This window comes from Protopterus annectens, chromosome 6.part0 (assembly GCF_019279795.1).
Source record: "Protopterus annectens isolate FY-2018-M chromosome 6.part0, PAN1.0, whole genome shotgun sequence".
NCBI classification, from domain to species: Eukaryota; Metazoa; Chordata; order Ceratodontiformes; family Protopteridae; genus Protopterus; species Protopterus annectens.
In genome coordinates, this window is record NC_056737.1 from 102,470,476 (window position 1) to 102,482,748 (window position 12,273).

General features: G+C 38.6%; 1 protein-coding gene across 3 annotated transcripts in view; it reads left to right on the forward strand.

Annotated features, from left to right (window-relative positions):
* Nucleotides 1-12,273, forward strand: part of AQR (aquarius intron-binding spliceosomal factor) — a 2,539,865-nt gene that overhangs the window by 1,151,168 nt on the left and 1,376,424 nt on the right. For all 3 annotated transcript variants that reach the window (XM_044073871.1, XM_044073874.1, XM_044073872.1), the window contains one exon: nucleotides 5,210-5,379. In XM_044073871.1, the coding sequence (XP_043929806.1) occupies nucleotides 5,210-5,379 (170 nt within the window). The remainder of the gene's footprint in view (nucleotides 1-5,209; nucleotides 5,380-12,273) is intronic.

Consider the following 12,273-nt stretch of genomic DNA (forward strand, 5'->3'; position numbering starts at 1 on the left):
AAGAAACTATCTGTGAGACTGATGCAATTGCTGAAGGAGTAAAAGAAGGACCTATCTGCAGTACAGTGTTGTTAGACAAACTGGAAGGCTTTTCATGACGTTGAAACTTAAAAGAAAAGATGAATCTGTCAGTAGTGATATACCAAACAGGAATGTTTAGTAAAGAATGTTAACTTGCCAACTCAGGGCAGGTAATTTGACTGTAATCTGTGCATGTTATTGTATGTTATGAAATACTTTTTTTGTTTTGGTTGACTTTGTATTTCAAAGTTTAGCCATTTGTAGGTAGTCTGTAATGTTGCTTTGGATGTTAAGTAAAGGTGGACTAAAGGGCAACCATTAAAGTGCTCCATAAAAGTAAATGTTAATTTGTTTATATACTAATAGAACTTGTGAAGTTTTGTGATCGGAGGGATATGACATTGTATAGAAGCAAACACAAGTCTGTGATGGAAACTGTATAGCAGAATACGTGAATTTTGAAAATTATAACAGAAAATAAGGATCTTTATTGTCAAAAGTAGAATTTTTATATTTTCCAAGGGAGGTGCAGCATGTTAACTGAAGGAGGAATAAAGGGTATCTATAAAATGTTTGCCTTTTTAACTTATTTTGAATATAGGTTGTATTTGTAATCGGTAAGTATAACTAGATGTGTAAGGAGTATTTTCTGTATGGAAAATTAAAGTGCTGAGCTTCTGATGGAAATACTTGTATTAGAAGGTGTGTATTTTGAAATGTGAATCAGTAAAATAAGCTAGAACTGTAATCTCATGTGTGAGAGGGGAAGCAAGTCTTGTCTGCTGCTTTTACTGTGACTAATCGGTATTATTGCTTTTAAGCCAGTAAGATGCATTTAAATATTTGTTAATGAAGGTGAAAGGTTGCCTTACAGAACTTTCATGGTGTAATATAAGTTAAACAGTTAAATATATTTGGTTGGCTTTCTGAATCTAGGTAGAACAGTTTAATAAATGCTTGCTATTGAGAGTAAGAGAAGCCTTTGTTTAACAGATAGATGTTAACTTCTTAAAGATTATTATGTCAAATAATTTCTTAAGGAGGTATTACCAGTTTTTTTACCTGCGTTTCAGCATATCTGCAGTAAATAAACAAAACTAATACTGTCCTCTAGTATCACTGTGGGATGAAAGCAAATGCTGAACAAGAATAGCTACAGATAATGAGGGTTATTGAGGGGTGGAGCATGAAAAAAACATAATAAATGAAGGAAAATATGAAAGCATAGAGTGACCAGGGGAATTATTCATTAATGCTGGTTATTGTATTGTGGTTGGTCCATTTGGCCTTGCTAACGATATGCGAAAAGGTGGAAGAATGATGGATATTGATGTTTACCACATTTGTGAAAGATGGAAACTGATGGATTTAAGTGGTTTATGTCGTGCCTTATGGACTTGGAAATGGTGTTGTAGTGTTTCTTTAAAAATGTTAAATGTAAAGAGCCATTTCCTCATTTGCTTTTTTGAGATGTTTATGAGAGATAGAGCAGATTAAAGTTGAGTAGAGACATAAAACCGCCCTTAAGATAAAAAAGAAAGTGAGACCGATATATGGAAGGGTCAGCACAAGACCCAGTGAACTTTTAATGTGTAAATTAAGTTACTCAAGTGGTCGAATCATTGGATGAAGAATTTAAAGTGAACTGGTAGGAAAGAAGACTGATTGCAAGGATTTCAAGGAGGAAGCTTCCCAGGTGGGGATTTTGGCACACATTGTTTTAGGGCGGTATAATCTGAAAATGGTCGAGTGGCCTCCGAAAGACATGCGTGAATGGGCGTGCCTTCGCTGAAGGTTGGGAGTCGGGCTGGCAACTCGGCACCATAAAAATCGACTGCCAATCATTAGCGGACCGGAGTTCCGCTGTGGCGACCCCTAACCGGGAAAAGCCGAAAAGACAAACCAACATAATCCGAAAATCATTTATATGGTTTTGGGTTCTTAAGAAAGGTAGAATGATGCATCACTAATAACATTGTGATAGATCATTATAGGCAATGTCATCTGAGCATGATGGATATTTAAAAGATGAAGTTAATTGGTGTGTATGATAGAGGTAGTTCAGGGACAATGAGTGAGGGTAAGATGCAAGGTGGAGACATAGTTGATGCTAGTGTAGAAGTTGCCCAATTTAAGATGCGAGTTAGAGGCATTAATGATATTAATATAAAGTTATCCAGCTTTCATTTTTGCCTTGAGAGGAATAGGGAAATGGAAGTATGTAGGTTATGGTTTACAGTATGATGCTATAAAATTGCCAAAAACAGGTTGAAACTCTCTCAATGGATAATAATCATTTATCTTAATCACATACTGTGTCATTGATAATGTGAGATAAGCTGTTAAAAAATGTGATCACTATACTATAATTTGCTTAAGAATTTGAGATGGGGTTTAGCTAGGAAATGCTATAAATATGTTTTTATGACCACAACAAAAACAATGGGAAATACTATAAATGTTTTTATGACCACAAGAATAGACAGTCCCCAACAACCTTCAGCTGAGCCTCTTCCACTCCTTCAGCGGAGCCTCTTCCACTCCTAAATCTGGCATTGTCATACATGCTAATGATGAATTCTTCGTTGCCAGACAAATGCTTCATTGGCAGAGTCACACACTTACCTTTGGTTCACCATGATATTGGGGAAATGGTTCCTCATAAAGGAGAGGCTGCATATCAACCAGACAGAGCTGTGAGCAACTCTGACCTTTGAAGACTTTGGAAGAAAGGCTAATTTCAAGGTCTTAACTGATTTGGTCTGACAGTCTATCGCATGATGTCTAGACTTTGGGGGGCTTGCTGTTACGCTCCCCATGCAGAGCTACAGTGTTTTTCTATCAGTGGGTCATAAACAGGGAAATCAGCCTCTCAGCAGTTCATGTAACAAGAGATGTGAATGTACTTTTGGACTGCCAGACATGCAGTATAATCCTGTTGCAATTCAGGAGCCATTTCTGGTTCAGGGTGTTCTAGATATGGAATTGAACTGTCTGCCTTTTAAGAGACTTGTTGTTTACATCTGCAGTTCACTGCAACAGGACAAGAGAAGTTTTGTTGGGGGGGGGGTTGTATTTGTATTTCTCCATTCCATGACACTTAAGCTTTCTTCCCACATCTCCTGCTTTCCCTGTGTTTCAGAGACTTGTAACAAAATTCAGAATAACAAGGCCAAATCTCATTCTTTTCAATCTGTGGTTCCAGAGCAAGGTATTGGAAGACTCTTGCATCCGTGGAGATGCAGGTAAACCTCCTAGTACAAGACAACTAAGTGTTGATCGGGCATATAGTTGTTGTTGTGTCTTTTGGCTTTTCCCAGTTAGGGGTCGCCACAGTTGAACTCCGGTCCACTAGTGATTAGCAGTAGATTTTTACGTGCCAAGTTGCCGGCTCTGACACGCAACCTTCAATGAAGGTACGCCCATTCACGCATGTCTCCACACAGAAGACGCTCTAGCAGAGAATCGAACAGGACGTCTTACTGTGAGGCGACAACGCTACCGCAGCACCACCGGGCATATAGTACTACATTATTTTCTGGGTGCTGCTATGAACCCTCTTAGCCCACTGAATTTCCTTGCATTGTGTCATAAGTAATTGAGGCCGCCAAGAATCCTTCCTGTTTACAAATGCACTTGGCCAAGGGGAAGAGATTTCTGTTTGAGTAGGTCGACATCCCTTTCTGCTTATTTGACTATTTTGTAGGTGATTGGGCATATCTCAGACACCTAGTTTCGGTTTCAGTTATTCTGTATTCATGGTGCCAGTAACTGCTGTTTCTCACCGCTATAACATTGTGGCTGGCAGGACTGTGGCACAGTAACACAGTTAACTGGGCAAACAGTACTTCAAGGGTTTCTTCACCTCTATCTGTCTTTGAAGAATATTCCTTTAAATCAGATCTGATCTTGTTAATTTAACAGGCTTGCTTTACCACTATTTAAAGCTGGCGGTTGAATGATACTGATTTTTTTTTGTATTTGGAAACTCCTTTTTCTGGTGGCCATCATGTCTGCTCAAAAGGTGTTAGAGTTGTAGATCCTTATGTATAGGAATATTTTTCTAGTTTTCACAAGGATCGGGTGTCCCTAAGCACTTACCCATATTTACTTCCAAAAGTTATGTTAACACTTATTCTGAAACCATTTAATCCATTTCCGTTGTACTTGCCATGGCAGAAACCAGCAATAAAAGGGCCAGTCACACTGAATCTGTTCACTCAAATCAATGTTTCTCAAGATTTGGAATCACTGAACAGCAGTTCATGTGGTACAGCCCTTTGGCTGTCACTTCACACCTTCCCGTGGAATTACTCTTTGGATCCCAAATCGATGAGTTGGGCCTTCTTTGCTACCTTTGTAAAACAAGATTCAGCCTTTTAAGCATTTCCTTTGGCTGTTTGTGGCTTTTACTACCTTGGTACATCTGTTGTTTGAGATTATACCCAGTTGGATGACCTTGTAGCTCATTTGGTACTGTAAGACTGCACCTGTTGTTTCCATTAACATTGAGTAACATGTCATAAAATTATTTTCATAGTGGGCCTGAATCTGCTTTGAGACCTCCTTTCAGTGGACCTTGCTTTAAACATCTTTAGTGGCAGGAGCAGTTTGAGGTGGAGGAAGCCTTATTAACATTAATTTCACCTCAGATTGGAACTACAAAGCAGTTACCTTGCCATTGTGCCATGTTTTAAGACTACGGGTAAGAAAATGAGCTTTTTAGTAAAATTTGTGATATTAATAAAATATGTAAGCTACAGCTGTTAGGCTGTCATCAGGCTTGAAGGTATGTAAAAGCATGATTGATACCTGGGCTCGTGAGTGGATGCACAACCCAGGGGGTAGTGGCATCAAGGTCCTTAAATATCCTCTGTTGAGGAAGTAAAAGGTTGTAAAACAAAACATATTGCAACATTGTATCACTGTAATATGAAAAAATGCAGACTTTTAGTTCCTATCTGAACCATGACTGCAGTTATGTATTGAGAACAAACTGGTAATTCAAACTTGAGCAGTACCTGAAGTTTTAAACTTGTTACTGAGTTCAGGTTAAATGGGTTTAGATCTCTTTCTGCATATCAGTAAGTATATTTTATGTTACCTTTTTAAATTATGTTAATTTTTTTTAAATCGTATAATTAAGTAGTGGAGGAAGTGTTACTGTTATAATGTTTTTCACTAACAGGACCTGAGCCAAAGCCTGAGCTGAAGGGTGATTTGAGAACATTCAGAGTGTTTTTAGACCCTAACCAGTACCAACAGGATATGACTAACACAATCCAGTCTGGAGCTGAGGATGTCTATGAAAACTTTAACATCATAATGAGGCGTAAACCTAAAGAGAACAACTTCAAGGTGAGTCATGAACAAGCACATCTGTGAAAGTAAGTTAAGAAAGTAACAGCTCTGGATTTATATGTGTATGTATTTGTTAATAAAGTAATTAAGACCAGACCGCTGTAGAAGTGAAAATGGGCAAAACTGCACATTTATTAATTAACACCAGATGTGTAAGTGAAACTTTTCAAAAATGTCCATTTTTAGATGTCACTAAAAAGAGTAGGTTTTTAATTTTAACATATTTTAAGAAGTTGTACTATACTTTGATATGTGGATATCTTGCTGGAAATGTATAGCTAATTAGCAGGACCTTATTTCTGAATACAGGATAATACATTATACATTGTAAGATCCATGGATGAACCTGTTAGCATTGCATTTAAAATTACAGTTCAGATATCTGGCCTTTCTGACCAAATAAAAATAACTCTCTTTATTGAATTTTGGAAAATAAAATGGTAAGAATAGAGAGCGACTACAGTATAAGATGGTTCATATCTCACAAGGGCTAGACTTCTTCATATTCCATTTATCTATTTTTAGGTTGAATTGCTGTTTCCTGGTCATGTCTATAGGATGTGGTAATTACAGTACTTAAGTTGTCTTTCGGACAGGGCTTTGCATTGTTTGTACAGATTTATAGGAATGGGCATTCCATGGCTGTATTTTTTAACTCATGTTCTGAGGTGATTTTTTGATGTGTTTTTCAGGTCAGGTGTTGTGTAACGTTTTTGTTTTAATTTAGCACTGCAATAACAGTTATGCTAAAGTTGGTTAGTTTTGTGATTTGGTTAGGTTTATAGGCAGTTTAATCATGTTTAGTTTAGCTATTTAGGATCATGTCTGTTTTGCCAGTACTACAGCTTTTCGATTGGCTGCTTGTAGCCTGTATTTTGTTATGTTTAAATAGTATTTTTGTAAAATTAATGTTAGATTTTGTTTCTGTGTGTTTGGTTTTGGTGTTGATAGTGCATAAATACTAATCTCTTTACGAAAAAACAATGTCATTTTTGCATCTTTTTTTCATTTGTTTTTTTTTTTGTTTTTTTCATCTTAACCAGGACTGAAATAAGGTTTTACCAAAGCATTTATGATTTGTTAGTAGTATGTTATGTGCATTAAGAATTGCTACAGTCAATGTAGGTTTACTGACAAGGATGCAGTTTGGAAGTGGGGGACATGATGGTATGGAAGAAGCTGGACATCGTATGTATCCAAGAAACAAGATGGAAGAGCAGTGCAGCAAAGCCACTTGTCTTGGGATCCAGTGTCTACTACTCAGAAGGACAGGCTAGAAATAGTGTAGGGGATTGTGGTGAGGCAGAGAGGCTTCAAAGGACAGTGAGGAAAGTCATCAGAATTAGTGACAGACTCATGGCGATCCAGTGTAATGATAAGGCAGCATTAATTGTCTCAGCCTATGCCCCAGAGCATGGTTGTGATGGTGAGGAAAAGAGTGCATTCAGACAGCAGTTGCAGGACCTACTAGGTAAAAAAAAATGAACAAGCACAGGAAAAATAAAAAATTGAAAAATTAGTAGTCTTAAAACTTTGTTGATAAGCTCAGTCACAGTAATTTCCAAAAATTATAAAACCCAGGTAGTGTTCCAAAGCAACAAGCCTTTATTTGAATAAAATAATAATAGTAATAATAATAATAATAATAAAAATAATAACAATAATAATAAATAACAAATAAAGGCTTGTTGCTTTGGAGCACTACCTGGGTTTCATGATTTTTGGAAATTATTGTGATTTAGCTCATCAACAAAGTTTTAAGACTACTAGTTTTTCAGTTTTTTATCTACTAGATAAAGCAGGAAACATGATGATAATGGGTGACTTGCATTCACGTATCGGAACAGACAGGACTGGCTATAAGACTGCCTTGGTCCACACGGGTGGGGCAACAGGAATAAAGAAGGAGAGGCTATTCTAGACTTCTGTCTGGCAAATGGCTTGATAGTAGCCAACACATGGTTTGAAAATAGAGACAGTCACAGGATCACATACAAGAGCAGACAAATGCAACTCCGGTAGACTTCCTCTTAGTAAGGATAGGGCATTGAGGCAGAATTAGTAATTGCAAAGCCAACACCATTGAAACAGTCATAAACCACTTGGTCAGAGAAGGCTCTAAGGTCAACAGAAGAGATGAAGTCCTGGAAGTTGATTGGAGAAAAAAGGACAGCAGTTCAAGGAATTACTCAGGGCTCTACCATCACAAGAAGAGGAGGAAATATGTGGAGTTGAAGAAGAATGGCAGCACCTCAAAATAGCATGTGTGAGGATTAAAGAACAGATATGTAGTTGAGCCAGGTATGGAAATAAAGTACTTAAGGAACGTTGGTGGTGGGATGCAGGAGGAAAAAGTGGAGAACATATGTTCTTTTTGGGGATTTGAGAAAGAGAATGATGATTACACATTTTGCATATTCAGACTGCTTGGTGTATGGGTACAGGACAGGTAAAGGTAACAATGGATTTCTCTGTTTAGGTTCCCCTATAAGTGGTATTTGTTGATTGAGCATTTCAAATGATTTTAAGGGAAAAGGGGGATATGTGGATGCAGCTGCTGAAACTTGGTCAGCCCAAGCCTCTTGGTATTGCAAACATTTTGAGTTGCATCAGGGTGTTTTTGATTTTGTTAGCCTTAAAATGTGCCACCACCTACAAATAAGCCTGAGAGATTTTACAGAGTCTTAGTGGAGTTTAGTTGCCTTTGTAGAAATTCAGTGGTCGGCACAACTACCACAGTGATAGAGATGTATAAAGGGAATAATGTTACACTGCTTTATGATCCATGCCTGCTGATTAAGAAAGCAGGAGTGCCAGATCTGGCAAAAAGGTCTATCATCTCAAGTGCTCTTGTATCAGATCAGTCAGTTGCCACTCCAGTACGGCACAGTATCGTTTAGGTATTCTGAGGAATATTGAGATTGTGATGTTTGCATACTCATTCAGATAGCAGATACAATGAGTTCTCACCTATGAGAAAATGTTGTCGTATTGCTTACTTCAGGGTGCTGCTTCTAGGTTTACTTTTTAGGTGATGTGTACAGGTTTTTATACTGTTTTTCCAGTGGAACTTAAGGCAGAGATATTGGATATTCCCATAGGTAAGGCTTTCCATTTTTTCACACCATCAAAAAATGTTTTACCAAAATTGAAAGAGAATGGGAGAACAGTACAGAGTGTAAAGCAAGATATTTGGCTGTCAAATCATGCCCTCTTTCATTGGTGGGACACTTCAGGAAAACTGTTCTTTTTCTATGAGCTGGTTTGACTTAAGAAGGGATCATATTTCCTCAGTGGGCGCAGAATGTAATCCTCCTGCTTGGGAGGTGTGTTGAGATTACTCTTAATGACAAAGTTGCTGCTTTCCCAAGTTCACTAGAAAAATCAATCACTGACGCAGGACTTGTACAGCCTGTATCCAATTTTACACACCAGCCCAGAGGTATAATAAAAAAATGACCTTTCTAATAACTTTTACAGCTGGCCAGACTGCAGCAGTTTCATAAAGAAAAACAATTCCACAAGGAGAAGTAAGTGTTGAAGAGAAAATGACAGCAGTGTCAACATCAAGTGCTCTGCAGCTGTGAGTGTGGTGCCCATTATTATCTTGAATACTCTTCCTTCCCAGCCGTACAGGTAGTAGAAGGATTTCCATTCCCCCCAAACACTGGGAACAGATAAAGACAGAAAAATGAATAAAACGTGTATTGTAATGGAGAAGGAAGAAGTGATATAGCAAAAGAAAAAGCAGATACAGTGCAAAATGGATAAAAGTAGGGTCTTGAAATGTGGGAAAAGTGTCCGACCACAGTGTAAGGGCATAAATAATGAAAAAGCTGAAAGGAGAAGATAGAACAGTCAAGGTTTACTATTATCAAAATGTGGAACAGCACTTAAGAGAAACTGGGATGGTCGAATGCATGTTTCCAAGTTTTCGTAATGTCAATCTGAAAATGTTTGAATCTGTGTTAGTGAATGTTAGTGTTCATTCACTAACATGAGATCGATGTTATGACTGGAGATCGCACTACAGTGGGGATCAGGAAATTTACCCTTTTCCTCACTGTAGTGCGATCTCAGCATTGGTGTATATATATATATATATATATATATATATATATATATATATATATATATATATATATATAATATGCAGGGGGTGTGGGGGGTGTAGGATGGCTGGCCCCCCTGCAAAACTGTAAAAACTTGTGCTGTAGATGTACAATTCCTACAGCACTTTCAGCACAACTGCTTGAGGGTCTGACATATCCTGACATTTCAAATAAGTTTGAATGCAGGTGTCGAGGTGATGATTTCCAACATTCTATAAAAGTGACATTACCAAGATCAAAATGTCAGTTCGAGCAGTTGAATAGATTTGGTTGTGAGATTCAATATTTTGATAGTAAACTGCAGTCAGAGTGGGATTGACAGGAGGGACTAGGTTAAAGAGAGGTAAACAAACTTAAGAGCAGAGTATTTTCCAGATATTGATGCAGAATGTTAAGGAAGGGGCTTAATGGGGTAACCATGATGTTTAACAAGAGGAGTGTACAGGTGGTCCAGTAAGCAAGTAAATTGGTGATGTCAGGTAGATTATTTGCCAAGTGATGCTGGAAGGAGGGCTGTGGCATATTGAAATTATTTATGAATTTAATAAGTATGAAACTTTTTTTAAAATAAGAGATTATTTGGTGAACAGAAGTAAATAGACATATGTTTATAAAAGATGGCCTTCAGCCTGACACTGGTCCAAGAAAAGGGTAAGTTATTAATGAGAAGGGAGTATAATAGAGATAGCAATAGTTGACAGCAAAAATAATGAGCAGTGAGTGACTTGATGCATGTTGAGAAATGAATCTTGAGGGCTGAGAATATACTTTCTCAGAGTATAGGAGTCGGCAAGTCAGACAGGGTTCTGTTGAGGGAAGTGATGATGTGGTAGTAGTCTGGAGCTGACTTAAAGGAAACTTGAATAATATGAATGCAGTCATGTGTTTGAGAGAAGAGGTTGGAAGAGGAGGAGCTGAGGATGAAAGATGGAAGGGTGAAAGCTGGAAAGGAGATGTTGGAAAATGAGAGGGAAGGAAGAGCAAGGATTAGCTTGGAAAGGTGAAGATAGTGGTGGCAGTGGATACTCATGAGACAGACAGGAGGTTAAGAAAGGGGCAAGAACAGGAATTAGACTGAAAAATGAGTCAAGGGAAGACTAGTAGAGACAGTGGGAGATTGAAAAAGACAGAGAAGAAGTGCGATGAATGGGTAAAATTGGAATTCTGGAATGTAGAGAGGTGGAGAGGAAAAAAGTAGTAGACTATGGAGGTTTGTTGATGTAACATAAATTGAGAAAATAATAACGCAGTTTGTGATTTGCAAGAAAATGGAAGACTTGTGTAGGGAGAGCAAGAAATAAGAGGAGCGATGGCATTGTCTTTTGAAAGATTGTGTGAGGATACAAGTGCAAGTCAAGGAAAAGATTAGGGACTAAAGCAAGGAAAAAGTGTTTGGAAATCAACAGAATAGGGAGTTATAAGACATTAACTTGGAGATGGAGGCGATATTCAATGCAATTGGAATGTTGAAGGGCAGGTCATATGGTTCTTTTCTGGAATTTGTAAAATGGTGGATAAAGTGGCAGTTGAGGCTGGTAAATATTAAATAATAGTAAAAACTGTGGCAAAATATTAAAAATTTAAGACAGTTGAGTGTTTGTGGAAAATGATTATTCACTGTACTCCAGGCGGAAGAGAAACAGATTTATCCCGGGAATCAGAAAATGGCAAGAGGAAGGTGTGAGGATTCAAGCTGCTGTATCCAGCTGTTTTCAGAATATTTATTGCTGGAGAATCAGTCAATGTTCTTCGTGTTTCACTGTTGCAGTCATTACATTTGGGTAATCCTGGTGGCAGGCTGCCCTCAGTCGGCCTGAATTCCACAGTCCTGGGTCCTGCGTTGGCTGCTGTCGCCCCTTCCCTGATGTTAGGTCGTCAGGGGTATAAAAGATGCAGCCGACACCATTTTCTTTAGTCTTTCTTGCCGTGCGGTGCCCGAAGCAGAAGCAGTTCGCAAGTGCCGGTCGGCTGACTCCTGAGATTTTTGTGTTCGAGTTTCAGATCCAAAGTCTTAAATAAAGCTAAATACCCCATTGGGGAAACTTTTTTCTTGCTCCAGACCAATGTCAGAAAAAGTAAATTGTATTTCTTGTAGAAAGCAAATGCCTCATAAGGACTTTCATTCTTACTGTATTCCTTGCCTAGGCCCTGATCACAACGTTTCTGGTTGTCGGTTTTGTGCTAGATTTAACCAACGCACTATTAAGAGTCGGTATGATTTTGCTTTAAACTATTTTGGACGCCGGTATAATTATCCAGAAATGTCGTTAGATAGCTATCCGACTACCAGCATTCACAAAAAACGCAAAGAAAAGGAGAAAGATAGACAACCGAGGCCCAAAACCGACGATGAAGCTTCTCCTAAGCCAGTCGCCAGTTCACCGGTTCTCAGTGAGGTGCTTTCGCAGCCCCTGATGCCCACTACTTTAGAGTTGCAGGCCGCTACCGACTCCCACATGGAGTCGACCATGCCACTGGAAACTCAAGGTATTGGAGCCTCTGATACTATTCCTTCAAATGGGTCCAGAGCCGCTGAGCAGATACCGGCTTCTGAGGGTGTATTCAGACCTAAACATCTTTACATTAAACCAACCTCAGCTTCAAAGGCTAAAGCACCTTCTAAAGCAAAGAAACAAACTCAAGAGCCACGTGGACAGGCCTCTATGCCCAAAAAACAGATGCTCAAAATGGCCGAAGACTTAATTACCTTGATCAGGGGTTCCCATCCCCCTCCTGATAAGAGGCGTAGGCAAGACACTGACTATGAATCTTCAGATCA